Below are 24,149 nucleotides of genomic sequence, written 5' to 3' on the forward strand. Positions count from 1 at the left end.
GGGCAGCATTTTATTCGTTTGTATTAATTGAGTGTTGTTGCAGTTTTCAACTGGAACGCTTGAGGCGCTGTAATGCACCAACGTACTTTGACCACCGCCCGTCTGTGAACTCGGCGGAAGGCGGAGTCAGTTTGAGATGGAGGAAAAATATTTATTTTCGTCAAGTATTGCAATAACCGTTTGCTTGTTAGCCCCAGTAACTCTTCTACGATATTTTAGAAGTGACTTTGATAACCGGTGGACCAATTAGGAAAGCTTTACTTCTCCATTGTAGCTGGTTAGCTCTTGTGCGAACTAGCCGGACGCTAGCGTTGTATCCTAGCAGTGAGATATTTCCAGCAAACAGCAACTTCAGCTTCTGCTGTCTTCATGGATGTTGTCTTTGTTTTTCCCCACCTTGCTGACTGAAGATATAGAAGACTGGCGCTGAGCCTGAGTGAGTATTTGTGTCCTTATTTCTTAGTGACTACTGTTATTTAGTCAAACAGCTGGTCAACGTACAGTGCTGCTGAACCTACTAAATCTGATTTGTATGAGTAGGAAGGTGTGAGTGTGAAACTTAGTTTTTTACCAAATTTGGTGTGCTGATATCTTGGCATATTTATTTTATTGCGCATTTAACATAAGCTCATTTGGCTGCTCCATTGTTTTGGCACAAGTTTTACACCGGATGCCCTTCCTGGCAACTCCACATGATGGGTTGACGTGGACTTTACTCCAGCGCCCTCTGGTGGCGGTTTTTGGCCGATGAAAACATCGCCAAACTCTACAAATCATTCATTGATTTCTGTTTAATATGCTAGGCCAGGGGTGGGCGTCGAGGGCCAAGACACTGCAGGTTTTCCGTGTAACCAATCACCTCAGCAGGTGGGTTGCTGATGAGCTTCTGCTCTGAACATAAACACCTGGTTGTCAATGAAATCACCTGCTGAAACATCTGATCCTTAATGAAATCACCTGCTGAGGCGATTGGTTGCACGGAAAACCTGCAGTGTCTCGGCCCTTTATGGCACAATTGCCCACCCCTGCGCTAGACAGACACAGCCCGTGGGCTGTTGCCAGGCAGCTGCAATCTTGCTTAGTGTTATTACGTGTTATCAGGAATTCGATTAAATAGAAATCGATGCACTTACTTAAACTTGGGTTAAAGTGATCTGAAAATGCCATTTTGTGCAGCGATCGGGTGCATCAAGAAGCTGACAAAGGACTGTGGAGTGAGCTTTCATAAGTGAGTATTATATGTAATATTAATGATGTGGGGAAATGACTAAAATTGCTGGAAAAAAGGTTAAAAATGACTTTTTTGTTTTGATCTTAGGGCTGGGTGATATGACCTAAAATTCATATCGCTGTATAAAGTGAATCCCTTCACAGTAATGGTATATATCGCAATATAAACGTAAGTGTAAAAATTATCTTCTAAGTGTTTCTGAATGGGTCCCTCAGCAAAGGTAAATTGATAAATATACTCAACAAAAATATAAATGCAACACTTTTGGTTTTGCTCCCATTTTGTATGAGATGAACTCAAAGATCTAAAACTTTTTCCACATACACTATCATTTCCCTCAAATATTGTTCACAAACCAGTCTAAATCTGTGATAGTGAGCACTTCTCCTTTGCTGAGATAATCCATCCCACCTCACAGGTGTGCCATATCAAGATGCTGATTAGACACCATGATTAGTGCACAGGTGTGCCTTAGACTGCCCACAATAAAAGGCCACTCTAAAAGGTGCAGTTTTATCACACAGCACAATGCCACAGATGTCGCAAGATTTGAGGGAGCGTGAAATTGGCATGCTGACAGCAGGAATGTCAACCAGAGCTGTTGGTCGTGTATTGAATGTTCATTTCTCTACCATAAGCCATCTCCAAAGGCGTTTCAGAGAATTTGGCAATACATCCAACCAGCCTCACAACCGCAGACCACGTGTAACCACACCAGCCCAGGACCTCCACATCCAGCATGTTCACCTCCAAGATTGTCTGAGACCAGCCACTCGGACAGCTGCCGAAACAATCGGTTTGCATAACCAAAGAATTTCTGCACAAACTGTCAGAAACCATCTCAGGGAAGCTCATCTGCATGCTCGTCGTCCTCATCGGGGTCTCGACCTGACTCCAGTTCGTCGTCGTAACCGACTTGAGCGGGCAAATGCTCGCATTCGCTGGCGTTTGGCACGTTGGAGAGGTGTTCTCTTCACGGATGAATCCCAGTTCACACTGTTAAGGGCAGATGGCAGACAGCGTGTGTGGCGTCGTGTGGGTGAGCGGTTTTCTGATATCAATGTTGTGGATCGAGTGGCCCATGGTGGCGGTGGGGTTATGGTATGTCCAGGCGTCTGTTATGTATGAAGAACACAGGTGCATTTTATTGATGGCATTTTGAACGCACAGAGATACCGTGATGAGATCCTGAGGCCCATTGTTGTGCCATACTGTACATCCAAGAACATCACCTCATGTTGCAGCAGGATAATGCACGGCCCCATGTTGCAAGGATCTGTACACAATTCTTGGAAGCTGAAAATGTCCAAGTTCTTGCATGGCCGGCATACTCACCGGACATGTCACCCATTGAGCATGTTTGGGATGCTCTGGACCGGCGTATACGACAGCGTGTACCAGTTCCTGCCAATATCCAGCAACTTCGCACAGCCATTGAAGAGGAGTGGACCAACATTCCACAGGCCACAATTGACAACCTGATCAACTCTATGCGAAGGAGATGTGTTGCACTGCATGAGGCAAATGGTGGTCACACCAGATACTGACTGGTATCCCCCCCCCCCCCCCCCCCCCAATAAAACAAAACTGCACCTTTCAGAGTGGCTTTTTTATTGTGGGCAGTCTAAGGCACACCTGTGCACTAATCATGGTGTCTAATCAGCATCTTGATATGGCACACCTGTGAGGTGGGATGGATTATCTCAGCAAAGGAGAAGTGCTCACTATCACAGATTTAGACTGGTTTGTGAACAATAGTTGAGGGAAACGGTGATATTGTGTATGTGGAAAAAGTTTTAGATCTTTGCGTTCATCTCATACAAAATGGGAGCAAAACCAAAAGTGTTGCGTTTATATTTTTGTTGAGTATAATAACCCACAACAAAAAAAAAAACCCCAAAAACAGTTAATATAATTTTGAGAGCATTTATTGTGCAGATCTCAAAACTACAGCTACAATCAAGCCTAGATTTGATGTTTTGGTGAAATAATTAAATAAGTGTATTTATTTGTATTTATTGTTGGGTCAATGGCTGAAGTTTGATCTTTTGAACAATAGATGGCACACCCACTCTGAATACATGAAGTATTTTCAGAGCATTTCCTCATTTACAAAACAACACAAAACCACTAAATAATTAATAATACTTAATTTACTCCTCTTTGAAGTCAGTCTGGGTAAATTGTCGTTTCCTGGCTGATTTTGTGCTTCTGCTTCGGTTAAAAAAAAGCCTTGCATTATTTCATTTCATGTGGCGCGTTCTTAAATGTTTGATTCAGTTTGTGACGGAGCCTCTGCCCGTAGCATTCGCTGAAATAAACAGCTTTACAAATATTGCACATGACTGTGCTGACTATCATCACTGACTGACTCAGGCGTCTCACTCATCTCAGTGAGAGACACACCTCAGCTCAGAAGAACACCCCCCCTGCAGACAGGTGCTTCACAGACGAGATTTCCTGGATCGAAAAACTCTGTGGGCGTTAACATGATTAGTCGATGGAGTCCAAATCTCTACCACTGGTCAAATTTACACTGTGAACAAGTTAAACCGGATATATTGTGCACCTCTAGTCGATCTGCATTCTGTAAAGTAGTGACTTCAGTTTTAATGCCTGAATGCTTTGTTTTCAGAAATATCTCCCCGTTCATTTCGCAATTCAATTAGAAGTCTCACTTTATCCCTTTTTAATTAGCCTGAGGTTTTTTTTTTTCTTCACATCAGGTTTTCCATCCTGAGATTTTCTGGAAGAGCAAATTCATAGAATGGAAATGTTTGTTTTTTTTAATCACAGTTTGGTGAGTGACATGACAGTCACTAACCATCTTTGACATTGTGTATTTTGCTACTAATATTATCAGTTATCAAGTTGTTGACCAATGAATATGGCTTTATATACCCTGAAGAAAACCATACACCCTGAGGCCAAAGGCCGAAGGGTGTATGGTTTTCTGAATCATTGGTAAAACAACTTGATAACGATTTTATCATATACCTATAAATGATAAATGCACGCAGAACACAATGCACATGGTCTCCCTTCGCTCACTGCCTCCGGGGGTACGGATGCGGTACCCGCAAAGAATCTAAGTCATGGCCACGGAGCTCTGCGGCTGCGGTTACTGAGGCCATGCAGTGGGCACTGCGCATCAAAACGGCGAGCGTAGTCTCTGGACCTGTTGCTGCATGCAGCTCGGCACAGCAGACAGGGGGGCGCTGTGAGTGGCCCGCTGCGGCGCTTACCGAGCCCACAGACTCAGTAAGTGCATCGGAGGCAGTGAGAGCAATCGCGGTGATGCCGACCGGTGTCACGTACAATTCTTTCCGCCGTACAATTCTTTCTGCCTTGCTTAGGAAACAGCGCTTGGAACTTCAGGTGGATGGATGATGAAAGAAGCAAAACACCTTCGCAATTTACGTCGATGCTTTTCTAAGCGAGGCGGAAAGAATTGTACGTGACACCTGATTGGCTGATTACTCAGGTGGTATGAAAAATATTACCCGTCTGTGAAAAGGGTGTATTGCTATTTATTCTTTAGTGTTTTATCCAATCACGTTGGCGTATCATAGGTACATGATAAAAGAATATACACAAGTGAGATTAATTTCTGTATGATCTACTCCAGTGATTCTCAACCGGGGTGCCGCGGCATCCTAGGGTGCCGTGATCGATCTTCAGGGGTGCCGTGGGTATTTTTCATATTCGCGATTACCGTGAATTATTTATTTTATCCATAAAGCATAAAACGACTCAGAATCTGATGTCAAACGTGCTGCAGCCTCGCTCTCGTCTTAAGGCGGGACAATAACAAGGAGGCTGACGGCCAATTAAAACAGTGCCGTCTAAAATGCGGAGCTGTCGGTGTGTGTGTCTGTGCCTGTGTGCGCGCGCGCGCGTGCGCGGAGTTAACAGTCTGCAGACTGCGAGGGAGGGGGTGGGTGAGGGAGATTCCTGAATGCAGGCGTGACACGTTCAGTGCGCAGCGAGCGTGGAGCAGAGAGAGGATTGTAAACCGAGTGAACGTTAACAAAACGGAAACGTGAAGCTGCCTTTACTTCTCTCTGAACTTTCTCTAAAGGTGTGATTCTGCCGTTACCGTCCTGTTCTCACCATGTGCGCGTCGTATGCTGAATTTATGATATCATGAGATGAAATAAACGGTCAAATATCTTTAAAAACATATTTAAAAAATGAGAATATATGAATGAACTGAGCCACAAAAAAAAAAAAAACAATGTTCAGACGCAGAGATCACAAAAAGCAGGTGAGAAATCTGAACTTTAACAGCTGTTATTTTCCAAAGGTATTTATTTGTTCAATCTTGAGCTTAATGCAGTGTTGAAGCACAAAACGTGACTGATGAGGAGAAACAATTTCAGAAATGCAACAGAAACAACCACAAATCAGAAAAAGTTGGGACTGTATGTAAAATGAAGATAAAAATAAAAATGTTGCACCATTCCCAGTTTCTCCACTCACAGAAGCCAAACGTTCTTCCAGAGTTGTGTAATTATACTACAATAGTAGAATATAAAGAAGGGGAAAAAAAGAAAAAAAAATAGACAATATATTCGTCAATCGCAATTATTTGTCTGACAATTAATCGTCTCCAGAAATTCCTAATCGTGACAGCCCTACTTGAGATCACAGCGCAAAATGCTTGAGGATTTTCAAAATGCGGTGTTTTCTGTATTGATTTTCTATTGCGATAATTGGGTTTTGCGCAAAACCAGAGGTAATAGCATTATAATATTTATTTTGGTTGGTGGTCTGCCGCAGGATTTTGTAAATATAAAAAGGGTGCCGCGACTCAAAAAAGGTTGAAAATCACTGATCTACTCCATAGTAATTCCCAGTGTAGTGCTTAGAGATTTCTTTCAACTTGGTCCGGAAATTATTTCCCATCTTTATCTTAAATTCAAAATGAAATTAATTAGCTCAGACTAGTATCTTGTGTCGTGGCAGACTTATTGTGTTTATACATGTTTCTGTTTGACAAAGTGATATTTTCTATTTTGATAAAGACTTCAGTGGTAGGGATAGTATAAACAAAATTCATAACTACAGGTGAACTCGTCACAACATCTGGACTGGGACTAACATTCATTCAAGTCCATTTATATATATATATATATATATATATATATATATATATATATATATATATATATATATATATATATATATATATATATATATATATATATATATATATATATATATATATATATATATATATATATATATATATATATATATATATATATGTGTGTGTGTGTGTATATAAACATTTATAAATAGTCTGATCCTCTTCTGTATTGGCTGTACAAATGTGGGACTGAGATTGAATGAATGTAATACCACGGAAAATGCAGATTTATCGTGAAACACTTTAAAAAAATGATCATGTCCATCGATTTCTGTTTATGCCTGGTTGTTAAATGTTAACCAAGAGGGTGATGCTCTAGCAACAGCCAGCGAATGAGCGAATCACCCTGGTCCTCCATCTAGTGAGTAAATAGAAATCGACGGTACAAATACATGTACTTTGGTCACATTTCAAAGGCGTCAGATTCATCAATAAAGTCAATTTCATGTGCAATGGTTTATTACAGGTAAGCTTGGTGTATGAATCTCATCATTGCAGGCAATGATAGTTAACAGCTGGCTGATAGAAGCAAGCTAGAGACAAAACCAAACCAGCTGATTTCAATATACAAATAATGAACGTTTGTGTTCAATGGTACGAATATTTCATGACGTTAAAGATTGAATATACATTCATTGAGCCAAATTAAATATTTGTTCCATTGAAAGAATGTAAAAACATTCATTATTTGTTTTATATAATGGCTGAAATAGATCCTTGTCATTTGATATTATATGAATTTATAAACAACAGAAAAGGGACTTACATTTTGGTGTGCCTCACTGCTGCTTTGCCATCAACAGTCTAACACAAACTTTAAATAGGAGTCCAAAATTGTTCTCAGTCAACATGGAAAAACAGATGTAGTTTGAAGAAAAAAAAAAAAAAAAAAGACTACTTCCTCAATCCAGGAAAAAAAAAAATTGCATCAGAAATTTGTCCAGGTTTTCATCCTAACAGCTCTTCAGGCCTCCAGAAGGCTTAGGACGTAGCGAATGGGTGTTTTTGTGTATTAAAAGAATTAGCTCCTTTAAATCATCGTCCGTCACCAAAACAAACTCTGCCGTGTTTAGCTAAACGCCGCCCCAACTAGTGTGTGCGTGGTTTGCAGTGTGCAATGGTAGAAAATGTATGGATCCAAATTTGACCTGTAAATGGAACCATATTTGCACATTATTTTGCTATGGGTTATTGCTGGCAATATTGTTTTAATACATTCATGCCAATAAAGCAAATTGAAACAGAGAGCGAGAGAAAGAGAGAGCCTGACCTTATCAAAAGTTATATCACATTTCTTTTCCATCATTTTGGTGAAGTGAGTTCGGTCTCATGTTAGTCACCAACATGTTCAAGATTGCTTCAGTCAGGATATTTTGCTTGGCTTGGTAACAGTCATCCATTGAAGAGGAACATTTTTTTTAGCATTGTAATGTAGCATTATAAAACACTGGCATTATCACATTTCCTATTCAAACACAACATCGCTGTTATAACATTACAGCAAACACAAAACATATGTGTGCTAAGGCTAATGAAATTGGCATAGTTAATGTATACAATTACAGCCATCAATAAAAGTAAGCTCCTTTCATTGGATTCAGGTGTGTTGGAACAGGGAGACAACTAAGGCTAAGGCCGGGTTCACACGGCAGGATAATTATGTTGATATCGGACCCGATCTTCCCCTTTCGACAATCTTAAGGTCGCTGCGAAGGTTGTGTGGGGCGCTCCGATCGCAAATCGGGGATATTCAACATGTTGGATTTTCTTGGCCCATTATCGCAGCGTGCGTTGTGTCCTCTGACCACAAATGAGCTCGCAGCCTGCTGAATGTGACGTGCAGCCAATCAGAAAGCGAGGTGACAGACACACGGAGCGAAATCTAAAATCAAAACAGCTGTTCTGACTTACCAGAAAGTCCAGTGGTCACACTGTCTCCACTCCTATACAGAACGCCTTTTCTTTTTCTTTTTGTATTGTTTTTTTTCCCTCTGTTTTAAATAGTCCACAAAGTATCTCCGTTTCTTTACTCTGAAGTCACGTTTAATCTCGAGAGATTTTACGAGATTTCCTGTCTGAGCTGGGAATGTTCGTGTGTGAAATCTGTTCGTGTGTAGTGTTGTTGTCCTTACCATGTGGCTGAACACCACACACTGTACAACAAAACCTGTCAGATCTATGATTTTTTTTTTTTTTTTATCTTCACGTGTGTGGTCTCTTAGGTTTTGGAAACCTAAAGATAATTTTAAAATCCTGTCGTGTGAACCAGGCTTGAGTGTCAGGAAGGTAGATCTCGAGGACTGAACTTGGGCACCCTCGCTATAGACGTTAATGTTAGCGGCTAATTAGCTTACCGAGATGACTGTCCCTCTTCATCAGCATCAGCCGCAATGTGGTTCTTTCTCAGATGCACCTGCATCACCGTTGTACTGCCGTGGAAGGCACGTTCTGCCTTGCAGGTTTTTCATTGCACGTTTTTCTCTTTAATTTGGTTAAAATGTCCCCAAACTTTTGAGCTCCCACAGCTGATCCGGATTACCACTACTGCGCATGTGTGTCAAGGAGAGAAAGGCAGCAGAAAGCACAGCAGCAGCTTTGAGAGAAAAACGAAGCTTAAAAAAAATTTAGAGCGTGTGGGCTCAGATCAGATGATATAATCACAAAATCGATCAATGACCTTCAGCCTAGGGTGCTCTGGTACCATGTATACACTTATGAGCATCCTTACATTCGAACACGGTGTTCATTATAGACAGCTCGTGACTAGCACGGAAGTCCAATAACAAACAACCGTTCAGGTTTAGGGAGGCCGTTCCTCTCAATCGCGTCTCTCCAGGTGCCTCTGCTATTGCCCACATGTGCGTTGAAGTCCCCCAGCAGAAGAATGGAGTCCCCCACTGGAGCTCTATACAGGGACTCCAAGAAGGCTGAATACTCTGAATTGCTGCTTGGTGCCGACACACAAACAACAGTCAAGATTTGTCACTCCCTGCCGCCCAAAGGCACAGGGAAGCGACCACTCGTCTACTGGGGTAAACTCCAACGTAGCAGCACTCAGTAGTGGAGCTTTGATTATCCCCACACCCACCTGGTGCCTCACACTCTGGGCAGCTTCAGAGAATAATAAGGTCCATTCCCTATCAAGGAGAGTGATTCCAGAGCCAAGGGTGTGCTTGGAGGCCAGGCCCACCACATGTAACTGGTAGTGTTCCACTTCCCGCACAAACTCCGGCTCCTTACCCCACTGCGAGGTGACGTTCCATGCCCCCAGAACTAGCCTCTGCTACCCTGGTCTGGACTGTCGAGGCCCTCGACTTCCACTTCCACCCATGGAACAGCGCACCCGACACCAGCAGTTCCCTTTGCGTGTGGTGAGCCCACAAGGTGGAGATGGAAAGTCAATGTTGCCTTTTCTGGCTGTGCCCGCCTGGGCTCTGTGGCAAGCTCAGGCACTAGGCGTTTGCCGATGGGCCCTCCGATCAGGCCTGGCTCCAGACTGGGGCCCCGGGCTTCCTCTGGGATGGGTCATGTTTCCTCTTCCTCATTTTTTCTTTGGAAAACATTCTTAGTCTGGCGTCTTGCCTGAGACCAATTTGCCATGGAAGACCCTACCAGAAGCATGAAGGCTCCAGACAACACAGCTCTCAGGTTCATAGGGGCACAAAAAGTTTCTTCAGTAACAATAATTTCACTCTCCAGAACTAGTGCACACACTACTCAGATGAAATACATTATGCTTAGGACAATTAACTGCATAGTCCATCCATCCATCCATTTTCTAACGCTTCATCCGGGGTCGGGTCGGGTCGCGGGGGCAGCAGCTCAAGCAAAGCTGCCCAGACCTACCGATCCACATAAAACTCCCCCAGCTCCTCCGGGAAACCCCGAGGTGTTCCCAAGCCAGCCGGGCTGTCAGCTGCAGTGTGAACTTAAACATCTTGGGCTAGCCATGCTAAAACCACATTTCCAAGAATGCATTTGTGGTTCCCCAGCAATCACAATGCAGTTTCTCCATCCGCCCACCTCCCTTTTCAAACAAGGTCAGTACAGAATGTGAAACAAAATAATCAAAACATCTTAACACGATTCAGAAACCGCAGAAGATAGCAGGATAGAGAATTTTTCAATTTTCAATTTATTTTCATTTATATAGCGCCAAATCACAACAGAGTTGCCTCAAGGTGCTTCACACAAGTAAGGTCTAACCTTACTAACCCCCAGAGCAACATTGGTAAGGAAAAAAAACTCCCTCTGAAGAAGAAACCTCAAGCAGACCAGACTCAAAGGGGTGACCCTCTGCTTGGGCCATGCTATAGACACAAATGACAGAACAATTCACAAAACAAATATACAGGAAATGCTGTTGGTGCACAGGACAGGAGGGTCACCAGCACAAATACAGCTCCCATCTCTGGATGGAGCTGCACCTTAAACAGAGAGAAAAAACAGAATCAGGCATCAGAAAGACAAGAAATACTGTATAATTTGCCAGCATTAAGCAACAAGAAAACAGAAGAAATACAAAGGTGACCGCCGGCCACTAGCCCTAAGCTTCAATAAAAGACCAAGAATTTAGGTAAAGTTGAGGCCGCGGCCCGCTCCGTTTCCTAATAAAATTAATTAAAAGAGTAAAAAGCGTAAAACAAAACTATATCAGTATGCTAGCCATACGAAAGGGAAAATAAGTGCGTCTTAAGACTGGACTTGAAAGTCTCCACAGAATCTGACTGTTTAATTGAGATCAAGTATGACATCAGCCACACAAGGGCATTCCCAGTAATCCCAAAATGATTTTCCAGCCTATCAAGTAGAATATAAAAATACAGCATTTACAAAAATGTTGAATGACTGAACCTTGGGCTGTGTCATTTCAGTTTATTTCATTTATATAGCGCCAAATCAAGGCGCTTCACACAAGTAAGGTGTGATAATTTTCAAAACTTAAATGACAGACTAACAATCATTTTACCTTCTGCATTTAATACGAGTATGTATAGAACTTCCTTTGATAAAGACAAACAAACTAAAAGCTGATCATTTATTAGTCAAGGCTTACATGTACACGTCAGTTCACTGACAGATATTTGAAAAGACAACCAAGTCTGTTTTTATGAAAATAACTTTTTGTAACCTTTGTTCCTACTTTTCTTGCAAAACATTTCCCTTCAGAATTAAGTTCATCTTATCAATCTTAAATGGCAGACAATATTTAAATCATAAGAGATATTGCTTGCCTGTAGCTTTGCACATGAAGCCTTGCAATTGGAAAAAAAAGGAACTTTCTGACATGAGAATGGTGTTTTAGTTGTGATAAATTGATCAGATTTTAAAGAATACTGTACATAATTGTATTCATTTCATTATTTATGAATGTGTTAATGCCTGTGTTTCTTGTGTTGTGCAGATGTTCAGCACATCCTTGTAATTAAGGTACAGTTCCCACTCAAGCAGCAGCGTAGGGTCACCAGTATGGACCAAAAGATCCCAATTAAAGAAGAGGAGGAACTCTGGACCACTCAGGAGCGAGAGCAGCTTCATTTTCAGCATCCTTTTTACTTTTCTGTGAAAAAGGAAAATGATAAGAAACCTCAGATCTCATGTGGTCAACACCAGACTGAGCAGAACAGAGAGGAAGGGCCTTTAGCCAGAAATCCATCTGAAGTCCACATGAAAACAGAAGCTGATGAAGAGGGCTGCGAGGCATCACAAGAAGTCGATAACCTGAATGATAAAACTACACATTATTCCGAATCTGTGACTGATGACAGTGATGATTGGACAGAGGCCATTGAGTCTCAGATAAGTTTAAATGCTCAGAGTAATGTGAAATGCAATCCTGCTGAGAAGCAGTTCGGCTGCCCCATGTGTTCAAAAAGCTTTAATAACGAAGATAATCTGAAGGCACATATAGGAATTCACTCAGGTGAGAAACAATTTACCTGTTCCAAGTGCGATCAAAGATTTAGCAGAAAGAGCTACCTGAAGAGGCATATGAAGGTTCACACAGCAAAGAAACCGTTTAGTTGTAGTGAATGCACCAAAACATTTAGTGAAAAAAGGAGTCTGAAGGCGCATATGAGCATTCATACAGGAGAGAAACCATTTAGCTGTCCTGAGTGTGCTAAAAGTTATCTGGGTAAATGGTACCTGAAGACGCACATGAGAACTCACACGGGAGAGAAACCATTCAGCTGTAAAGTGTGCGCTAAAAGATTTCATGATAAGCGGAAAATGAAAACACACATGAAAATTCATACAGGTGAAAAGCAGTTTCAGTGTATTGCGTGTGCTAAAACATTTCGTCATAAGGGAAATCTGAACACTCATATGAGAATTCATACGGGAGAGAAACCATTTTGCTGCTCTGTTTGCAGTCAAAAGTTTAGCCAAAAGATCAATCTGAAGACACACATGAGGAGTCATACAGGAGAGAAGCCATTTAGCTGTAATGAGTGTATGAAGAGATTTAATCACCAGCACAAACTGAAGATACATATGAGAATTCACACAGGAGAGAAACCTTTTAGCTGTATTGAGTGTGCTGAAATATTCAGTGATAAAGCGCATCTTACAACCCATATGAGAATTCACACAGCTGAGAATGTATACAGTTTCATACAGGAGAGAAACCATTTAGCTGTAATGAACGTGTTAGAAGATTTCACAATCAACACTAAATGAAAATGCATGAGAAAAATCACATGGGAGAGAAACCATTTAGCTATTTTATGTATTTTTAAATTGGAAAAGTCCTCAGGGGAAAAAAGTCAAAGGCTTGGATAAAACATCTGAGGCTTGTTTGAACCATTATAGATTTCTTTCATAAAAGATTACATTAACCTAATTAATATTTAGGTTTATATGACATAATTTTCACTTGCCTTCATCCAAATTTTTAATGCCATGCTGCTCTGTAATCAACAAAATGTGTTCATGATTAACAGTCTGAATTTAGCCCCTTTAACACTGATCACTGTGTACCCCCTCTTGTAATACTCTTCTGCCATGACATGGGAATAAAAGTACATCTCCCATGAATGTGAAACAAGGAATGTGCTGTCTGGTATACTAAAACTGTATATTTCATCATGAAATGTGTAGAATCATATTTAATACTGACCTGAATCAAGTGTGTGACGAAAAATTGCTATCTCATCGCCCACAGGTGTGACCGGCTCGAGCATTTTCTAAACCTTGCTAGGCTGTATGAGTGATATGCATGTTCTCTACATCTCCTGTGATTTTTTTAATACTTACACTAGTGTTCAGAATAATAGTAGTGCTGTGTGACTAAAAAGATTAATCCAGGTTTTGAGTATATTTCTTATTGTTACCTGGGAAACAAGGTACCAGTAGATTCAGTAGATTCTCACAAATCCAACAAGACCAAGCATTCATGATATGCACACTCTTAAGGGTATGAAATTGGGCTATTAGTAAAAAAAAAAAACAACAAAAAAAAAAAAAGTAGAAAAGGGGGTGTTCACAATAATAGTAGTGTGGCATTCAGTCAGTGAGTTCATCAATTTTATGGAACAAACAGGTGTGAACCAGGTGTCCCCAAGACATTGTTCAGAAGAACGGCGTAGTTTGATTAAAAAGTTGATTGGAGAGGGGAAAAACATACGCAGGTGCAAAAAATTATAGGCTGTTCATCTACAACCCTTGACAAAAATTATGGAATCACCGGCCTCAGAGGATGTTCATTCAGTTGTTTAATTTTGTAGAAAAAAAAGCAGATCACAGACATGACGCAAAACAAAAGTCATTTCAAATGGCAACTTTCTGGCTTTAAGAAACACTAAGAAATCAGGAAAAAAAAATGTGGCAGTCAGTAACGGTTACTTTTTAGACCAAGCAGAGGGAAAAAAAAATATGGAATCACTCAATTCTGAGGAAAAAATTAGGGAATCATGAAAAACAAAAGAACGCTCCAACACATCACTAGTATTTTGTTGCACCACCTCTGGCTTTTATAACAGCTTGCAGTCTCTGAGGCATGGACTTAATGAGTGACAAACAGTACTCTTCATCAATCTGGCTCCAACTTTCTCTGATTGCTGTTGCCAGATCAGCTTCGCAGGTTGGAGCCTTGTCATGGACCATTTTCTTCAACTTCCACCAAAGATTTTCAATTGGATTAAGATCCGGACTATTTGCAGGTCATGACATTGACCCTATGTGTCTTTTTTGCAAGGAATGTTTTCACAGTTTTTGCTCTATAGCAAGATGCATTATCATCTTGAAAAATGATTTCATCATCCCCAAACATCCTTTCAATTGATGGGATAAGAAAAGTGTCCAAACTATCAATGGAAACTTGTGCATTTATTGATGATGTAATGACAGCCATCTCCCCAGTGCCTTTACCTGACATGCAGCCCCATATCATCAATGACTGTGGAAATTTACATGTTCTCTTCAGGCAGTCATCTTTATAAATCTCATTGGAACGGCACCAAACAAAAGTTCCAGCATCATCACCTTGCCCAATGCAGATTCGAGATTCATCACTGAATATGACTTTCATCTAGTCATCCACAGTCCACGATTGCTTTTCCTTAGCCCATTGTAGCCTTGTTTTTTCTGTTTAGGTGTTAATGATGGCTTTTGTTTAGCTTTTCTGTATGTAAATCCCATTTCTTTTAGGCGGTTTCTTACAGTTCGGTCACAGACGTTGACTCCAGTTTCCTCCCATTCGTTCCTCATTTGTTTTGTTGTGCATTTTCGATTTTTGAGACATATTGCTTTAAGTTTTCTGTCTTGACGCTTTGATGTCTTCCTTGGTCTACCAGTATGTTTGCCTTTAACAACCTTCCCATGTTGTTTGTATTTGGTCCAGAGTTTAGACACAGCTGACTGTGAACAACCAACTACTTTTGCAACATTGCGTGATAATTTACCCTCTTAAGAGTTTGATAATCCTCTCCTTTGTTTCAATTGACATCTCTCATGTTGGAGCCATGATTCATGTCAGTCCACTTGGTGCAACAGCTCTCCAAGGTGTGATCACTCCTTTAGATGCAGACTAACGAGCAGATCTGATTTGATGCAGGTGTTAGTTTTGGGGATGAAAATTTACAGGGTGATTCCATAATTTATTCCTCAGAATTGAGTCCATATTTTTTTTGTGTCATGTCTGTGATCTGCTTTTTTTCTACAAAATTAAACAACTGAATGAACATCCTCCGAGGCTGGTGATTCCATAATTTTTGCCAGGGGTTGTACAATGATCTCCAATGCTTTAAAATGGAAAAAAAAAAAAAAAAAAAAAACAGAGATGCATGGAAGAAAACGGAAAACAACCATCAAAATGGATAGAAGAATAACCAGAATAGCAAAGGCTCACCCATTGATCAGCTCCAGGATGATCAAAGACAGTCCGGAGTTACCTGTAAGTGCTGTGACAGTTAGAAGACGCCTGTGTGAAGCTAATTTATTTGCAAGAATCCCCTGCAAAGTTAAATAAAAGTTAAATAAAAGACGTGCAGAAGAGGTTACAATTTGCCAAAGAACACATCAACTGGCCTAAAGAGAAATGGAGGAATATTTTGTGGACTGATGAGAGTAAAATTGTTCTTTTTGGGTCCAAGGGCCACAGACAGTTTGTGAGACGACCCCGAAACTCTGAATTCAAGCCACAGTTCACAGTGAAGCATGGTGGTGCAAGCATCATGATATGGCTATGTTTCTCCTACTATGGTGTTGGGCCTATATATCACATACCAGGTGTCATGGATCAGTTTGGCTATGTCAAAATACTTGAAGAGGTCATGTTGCCTTATGCTGAAGAGGACATGCCCTTGAAATGGGTGTTTCAACAAGACAATGACCCCAAGCACACTCATAAACGAGCAAAATCTTGGTTCCAAACCAACAAAATTAATGCTTCGCAGATTCAATTCAATTAATTTTTTATATAGCGCCAAATCACAACAAACAGTTGCCCCAAGGCGCTTTATATTGTAAGGCAAGGCCATACAATAATTATGTAAAACCCCAACGGTCAAAATAACCCCCTGTGAGCAAGCACTTGGCTACAGTGGGAAGGAAAAAGATGTGAAGAAATCATGAAAAACTGTGGTTATACAACTAAATACTAGTTTAGTGATTCACAGGATTGCTAAAAAAGCAGTTTGAACATAGTTTTGAGTTTGTAGTGTCAACAGCAGATGCTACTATTATTGTGAACACCCCGTTTTCTACTTTTTTTTTTACTAATAGCCCAATTTCATAGCCTTAAGAGTGTGTATATCATGAATGCTTCGTCTTGTTGGATTTGTGAGAATCTACTGGTACCTTGTTTCCCATGTAACAATAAGAAATATACTCAAAACCTGGATTAATCTTTTTAGTCACATAGCACTACTATTATTCTGAACACTACTGTATGTGAAAATGACCCTGGGCAACAGGCCAAACAATACACCTCCCCAATCTTTCTGCTGGTTTTTCTTCCATTTGCCTTCCAGGTACAATTATTGTAGACTAGAGCCGTATACAGTGAAGCAAATAAGTACTTGATCCACTGTGGATTTTGCAGGTTTTCCCAACTACAAAGAATGGAGAGGTCTGTAATTTTTATCGTAGGTACACTTCAAATGTGAGAGACAGAATCTAAAAAACTAAATAAAATTTTTAGAAAATCACATTGTATGATTTTTAAATAATTAATTTGCATTTAATTGCATGAAATAAGTATTTTAACACCTACCAACCAGCAAGAATTTTGGCTCTCACAGACCTGTTAGTTTTTCCTTTAATAAGTCCTCCTATTCTGCACTCTACCTGTATTAATTACACCTGTTTGAACTTGTTACCTGTATAACAGACACCTGTCCACTCAGTCAATCACACTCCAATGTATCCACGACTGCCAAGACCAAAGAGCTGTCCAAGGACACCAGGGACAAAATTGTAGACCTGCACAAGGCTGGGATGGACTACAGGACAACAGGCAAGCAGCTTGGTGAGAAGACAAAAACTGTTGGTGTAATTATTAGAAAATGGAAGCAGCACAAGATGACTGTCAATCTTCCTCGGTTTGGAGCTCTATGCAAGATCTCGCCTTGCGGGGTAAGGATGATTCTGAGAAAACCCAGAACTACATGGGAGGACCTGCTCAATGATCTGAAGAGATCACAGTTGCAAAGATTACCTTAGTTACACACCACGCCATCATGGTTTAAAATCCTGTAGGGCACATATTGAAGGGAGGATGGATGGGTTCATATATATCACAACATTTTGGCAAACAACCTCCTCCCCTCAGTAAAAGTATTGAAGATGGGTCATGGCTGGGTCTTCCAGCATGACAATGACCAACACACAGTCAGGGCTACTAAGGAGGGGCTCTGTAAGAAGCATTCCAAGGTCCTGGATTGGCCTGGCCAGTTTTCAGCCCAGAACTAAATAGAAAATCTTTGGAGGAAGCTGAAACTCCAAACCTGAAAGATCTAGAGAAGATCTGTATGGAGGAGTGGACCAAAATCCCTGCTGCAGTGTGCAAAGTTGGACAAGAACTACAGAAACTTTTGGGGGGGAAACCTGCAAACTCGACAGTGGATCAAAAACGTATTTGCTTCACTGTAAATGTGCAGACAACATAGCAGTCAACTGTCAGATCTTTGACCTTAATCGTGCCAGAGTTTTTGAAAACACAAGATTTAAATCATTTGCATGGACAGCACATTCACCTTTGACTTTCAGAATGTATCCATCGAATACATACTGTCTGCCAGGGGCTGTGAGCATGGACCGGGCCGCCAGGCCACCCGCCCTCGACCGCCACCCAATCCTCTTTGCACCCGACCCCCATGGCCCCCTCTGCAGGTGGTGAACCCACAGGAGGGCGGGCCCACGTCGCTCTTTCGGGCTGATCCCGGCCGGGCCCCATGGGCTAAGGCCCGGCCACCAGGCCTGGCTCCAGGGTGGGGCCCCGGCTCCGCCATACCGGGCGACGTCTCGGTCCTTGATTTTTTACTGGTCATGGAGGAGGAGGTCTATTCTAGAGTACTGGAGAGAAGAATTTGACCGATGTTCGAACCTCGGATTCAGGAGGAGCAGTGTGCTTTTCGTCCTGGTCGTGGCACACTGGACCAGCTCTACACGCGCCATCCGGGGCTCGAGGGTTTATGGGAGTTCGCCCAACCAGTCCACATGTGTTTTGTGGATCTGGAGAAGGTGTTCAACCATGTCCCTCGGGGCACCCTGTGGGGGGTGCTCCGGGAGTACGGGATCCGGGGTCCTTTGCTAAGGGCTATCCGGTCCCTGTAGGACCGCAGCAGGAGCTTGGTTTGCATTGCCGGTAGTAAGTCAAACCTGTTTCCAGTGCACGTTGGCCTCTGCCAGGGCTGCCCTTTGTCACCGGTTCTGTTCATTATTTTTATGGACAGAATTTCTAGGCGCAGCCAGGGTGTAGAGGGGGTCTGGTTTGGGAACCACAGAATCTCGTCTCTGCTGTTTTCAGACGATGTGGTTCTGTTGGCTTCTTCAAATCAGGACCTTCAGCATGCACTGGGGCGGTTTGCAGCCGAGTGTGAAGCGTCCGGGATGAAAATCAGCACCTCCAAATCCGAGGCCATGGTTCTCGACCGGAAAAAGGTGCTTTGCCCTCTTCAGGTCGGTGGAGTGTCCTTGCCTCAAGTGGAGGAGTCTAAGTATCTCGGGGTCTTGTTCACGAGTGAGGGACGGATGGAGCGTGAGATTGATAGACGGATTGGTGCAGCGTCTGCAGTGATGCGGTCGCTGTATCGGACCATCGTGGGAAGAGAGAGCTGAGTAGGGGGGCAAGGCTCTTGATTTACCAATCGATCTACGTTCCGATCCTCACCTATGGTCATGAGATTTGGCTCATGACCGAAAGAACAAGATCTCGAGTACAAGCGGCCGAGATGAGTTTCCTCCGCAGGGTGGCTAGGCGCTCCCTTGTAGATAGGGTGAGGAGCTCGGTCACTCGGGAGGAGCTCGGAGTCGAGCCGCTGCTCCTCCACGTCGAAAGGAGTCAGTTGAGGTGGCTCGGGCATCTTTTCCGGATGCCCCCTGGACGCCTCGCTGGAGAGGTGTTCCGGGCATGTCCCATTGGGAGAAGGCCCCGGGGAAGACCCAGGACACGCTGGAGGAACTACATCTCTCGGCTGGCTTGGGAACGCCTTGGGGTTCCCCCGGAGGAGCTGGGGGAGGTGTGTGTGAGGTCTGAAGTTGCAGGCTTACACTGTGTTCCTCCAATGAAGAATAGGCAGGTGACTTTTTGTAGTGGAAAAATGCCTACTGACATGAGACTGTGTCTGTTGATTGTTTTAAATAGAGACTAAAAACGTTTTTCCCCCCTTCCAATAAGAAAAGTCGAGTGATGTTTTAAATTTTTGACTTGATTATGGGCCTTTATGAAAGTGTTCTTGAAATATTTAAGTGTTCTTTAATCACTGTATAAAATTATGAATCTGTTTGTTATTGTGTTGGTGTTGTGAAGCAGATGGAAACAGCTGTAGATTAAATATTGTACAAATAAATTGTTTCGGTGTAGATTGAAAAGACCCAAGAATAAGAAAAAAAAAAAATTCAGGTTACCATAAATTTGAGGTGCCACGAATAAATGTGGGCAACAGTAAATGTAAAGTGAATAACATAAATACCCTGTGAAGCTGGAAGCTTCCTCTTGATTATGCAGAAAGACAGACACAGATTTAAATGTTGAGTAAGTTTTCCCTGCAGTAGTTTAACATCATCAGCATGAGTTACTAACTATATTATGTATATAAACTTTGGGGTTCAGAATAACATGGTTGAGTTCATTTAGAGTTTTACTGCAGGTCCTTCACTGATACCCAGGAGTTTTTGTGAAAACTGGATTTCTCTCAAAACAAAATCCTTTAATGTTTTACGTAATATCAGTAAATCGATGAAAATAAAGTTGAACAATCGTTAAAATTATTTTGTTCTGTCATATTTTTCCACTTTTCCCTCTGCCAAACACCTGGGGCCTCATGTACAAATGCTGCATACACACAAAAACGTGACGTACGTCCCCCACGCCCCCTTCATGGCTGGCATACGCACGTTTCTGCAGCTATAGCGATACTTCTTGTTGACAAACATTGATGTCAGAAGCACCACAAAACAGAGAAGTGGCATCTTGGAGTTCAGAAAGCGTTTTGGCGGTCTGTGAATACATTCAGAACATAGAGTATTGCAAAAGCAAGGTATTTCTCTATGCTAACCTACAACAAAGGTCTCTAGATTTCCTGATCCGTCAAACCCACATGATCAGATTCATGACCTCACAAGAAGTATCGCTATTGGTCCACTGGCCACTGGGAAGCTGTTAATAGTGTGAAAACATGAAGTCATGAAAGTGATGCGCACACCAGAGACACACAAATGAACAATTAATACACTTACGTGTTTGCAATTATATGGGTGGATATAAAAGCATGCGCAAAGTGATGAGGAAAATGGCACTAGCAATGGCTGTGTTAGCATTAAGGACACTGCAAATGTCTAATTCTACCCCTTCTCCTACCCATAACGTAACTCTCCATTCACCTAACTGTAACTCCCCCAAGACACCCCCATGTCACCCGCATTTCATGACCCGTCTGGCATGGTGCGCAATGGGTGACTGCTTAGTGAGTGAATAGTTTGTGTAACTGTTCTGAAGGAAAACAGTGCGGGCACGTGCACTTTCAGATGTGTTTGTTATTTTTGTCTGTTTCTAGATGATGAAACTAGAGCTTCTTTATAACACCCCCCGTCTCCCTGGGTGCAGTATTTGTCAATAACCTCATGCATAAAGTTGGGATGTCACACATTATCAGCCGCAGCACACCTTTTTTTTTTTTTACTTCAGTGTGTGTACGCTGCTTCTGTTTCATGTCTGTTCCGGTTGACAGGATACCAAATAAAATATCCCTGCATATCTCCACTTCATCTGTAACTCATGCTCCGTAGAACTCCTTTTTTACCGTGATCATTTCAATTTATTTTCATTTACACAAGTAAGGTCTAACCTTACCAACCCCCAGATCAACAGCGGTAAGGAAAAGCTCCCTCTGAAGAAACCTCAAGCAGACCAGACTCAAAGGGGACATTCCAGGCAGTGATGGGAATCCCCAGGTCCTATTTAAATACATTTGCATAATTAAATAGGGGTATGGACAGGGAGGAGTTTGGTACATCTACATGTGTGCTCAATTCCACATTGATTGGGATGTACAAACGGAACATGCTTAGATTCATATGTATGAAAATTCAGTAAGATATCTTCTATTATCAATCAATTCAATCAATCAATTTTTTTATATAGCGCCAAATCACAACAAATAGTTGCCCCATTATACATACCAATTCTAAGGTGGAACTCTACTAGTGTATACTAAAGTATATCTAAATATCTAAAAACCTGAGAGAACCAGGGATGGTAGGTTTAAAAGCTTTTTTAACCCATGAGAACTCTCCCTACCCACCTAAGCGGCTCAAAAATATGGACAGCATGTATATAAGTGATATTTACACAATCAGGGTAGTAAACAACATATACAAGAAATATAGTTATGACATACTATTATAGGAGTAAGCTACTAAAACCTAAATATTCATACAGGAGAAGATTGTTATATACAGACGGTTGCCCAGTTCCGGATCACCTTTTTTAAAGTCCCGCTATACGGAGCCATAATGCAACTGAATGTCCTTTATTGTGTATTGTTGTATTGGGTATTTGGATGTTATTTAGCTGAAAAAGTCTGGGTGGAGTAGCGCTTCTACTTAAAGTGTGAAGCCGCATTATGTGTGGTGCAAACATTTGCCAGAAACGGATCACTTTTGCCAGTTCCGGATCATGACACTCTGCGTCACTTTGGGTTCATTCCTGGCATCTGGCTGGAGCCCTTCTAATGCAGAATGATACACACTGTGCCCGAGAATGTGTTTTGAACACAAAATGATAGAAATAATACTTATTAAATGAGAATTTACTTCGTTTCGAAAAGCGCCGTTATACGTTTTTACGAGCAAAAAATGAAGTGTGGAGGTGAGATTTCGCCTGAATTAAAAAGTAAAAGCCCCCACATTCATGTCCATTCGTGATGTCGAGATGACCCCCAAAGTCCACAAGGCTCACAACTACAGACACGAGGCTGCTGCTTCAAGTGATCCGGAACTGGCAAATTTTTGCGTCGGAGATAAATGCGCGCAGCAATTAAACAGCAAGACATAACACACTGACATTTTCTACCCAAGTAAGTAAGTATTTTCCCACTCTAGAACCAAAAACACTGAACGGCTAACTCACCTTTGCTACGTTTTAGAGATCGTTACTTTAAAACTTGCAGGAATGAGTGAGTTAGAAAAAGCACGCACACCGCAGACATCGGGATGTTTTGATTCCTCTGCTGGTCACAAGGACGGCTGGATCCGGTCGAGCTTGTGGTCGTTTGTAGACAAAACATCAATCTTTCCATTGGTACCAAGTATTAGCTTATTCGTGCTGATTACGAGAAACGGCGGCACAAAAACTACAGCAATGATCCAGAACTGGCAATGATCCGGAACTGGGCAAGTGACTGTACATCTATAGTCTGTAGAGTTGTTGTAAAACTAAATTACAGCTAGAAGGCTAAGCTATAAATATGGTTATTGTTATTATAGAAACAGAAGCTCTGATGCAATATGTTTTAGGTATCTATCTAAAGTTCACCCTGCTAGCTTACTATAGGAAGACAAAATCTATACATGCTTTCTAATGGAAAACCTCAAACTTAGATACTAACTGTTGATATCTATAAAAAGAACCTATTAAGAACCTATCTATTAATAGCGTCGCTTCACCCTACAATAATGGTATTAACAAAAATGTGTAACAACAAATGTAAACAATTGTGTATTAAGGTTAGCTTCCCAAACAGAACAGAACCGACTATACTGTTAGCTATGACAAATGGTGCCAGTGTCACGTACAGTGCCAGTGCCATGTACAATTCTTTCCGCCTCGCTTAGAAAACAGCGCTTGGAACTTGAGGTGGATAAAACACCTTTGCAATTTACGTCGATATTTTGATGAATTTCTTCATTTACAGCTATTGTCAGTTATTTAATCGATGCTATTAATTGTTTCTGCAGTACAATTCTTTCCGCCTCGCTTAGAAAACAGCTCTTGGAACTTGAGGTGGATGGATGATGAAAGAAGCAAAACACCTTCGCAATTTACATCGATATTTTGATGAATTTCTTCATTTATAGCTATTGTCAGTTATTTAATCGATATTATTATAGCCAGTTGACAGGTAGGAATGCAGACGACAACGAATAAATAGATCTACGCATGCGTAACATTCCGCGTTGTTTTCTAAGTGAGGCGGAAAGAACTGTACATATATCTGGATTTTTGTTGTGTGTACGGCATGTTTCAGTAGGAAATCCACGCAAGTCTTTATACACGATGCCCCTGATCGGTACTCCAGCTCCATTGGTGGCAGTAATGCACTTAAAGCTGCTGTGTTGGTTTCTTATTGGACATATCAAACAAACATTGAGACGGTTGTGACTTCTTTATAAAAACAGACCTAATATTTAAGAATTTTGAAGCAAACTTACCATATAAGCTTTACAAAAGATGAGGAAAGCTATGCAAGAGTCAGGTTGAGTATGTGACGTTATTCTGTTTGCCAATTGAGTTTGCTTCATTATGCAGTCCCTTCAGAAATATGCAATGCCAAGATTTCAACAATTAATTCAGCCTATATATCTACTACTATGAGCAACAGGTTG

The 24,149-nt window shown here is 41.5% G+C and overlaps 1 protein-coding gene across 2 annotated transcripts; it reads left to right on the forward strand.

The window, feature by feature from the left end:
* Positions 1–117: 117 nt before the first annotated feature.
* On the forward strand, positions 118–13,743 carry LOC117511081 (gastrula zinc finger protein XlCGF52.1-like). 2 transcript variants are annotated; one of them, XM_034171041.1, is made up of 3 exons: positions 118–436; positions 1,177–1,228; positions 11,788–13,743. In XM_034171041.1, the coding sequence occupies exon 3, from the start codon at positions 11,853–11,855 to the stop codon at positions 13,062–13,064; it is 1,212 nt and encodes a 403-aa protein (XP_034026932.1). In that variant the 5' UTR covers positions 118–436; positions 1,177–1,228; positions 11,788–11,852; the 3' UTR covers positions 13,065–13,743. The 2 variants fall into 2 exon arrangements, with proteins under 2 accessions (XP_034026932.1, XP_034026933.1); XM_034171042.1 differs by lacking the exon at positions 1,177–1,228.
* Positions 13,744–24,149: the final 10,406 nt, after the last annotated feature.

The sequence above is a fragment of the Thalassophryne amazonica genome, chromosome 5 (assembly GCF_902500255.1).
Source record: "Thalassophryne amazonica chromosome 5, fThaAma1.1, whole genome shotgun sequence".
NCBI classification, from domain to species: Eukaryota; Metazoa; Chordata; class Actinopteri; order Batrachoidiformes; family Batrachoididae; genus Thalassophryne; species Thalassophryne amazonica.

What these genes read in the sequence shown, in the direction of transcription:
- LOC117511081 (XM_034171041.1), top strand. Translation starts at nt 11,853, where the DNA reads ATGGACCAAAAGATCCCAATTAAAGAAGAGGAGGAACTCTGGACCACT.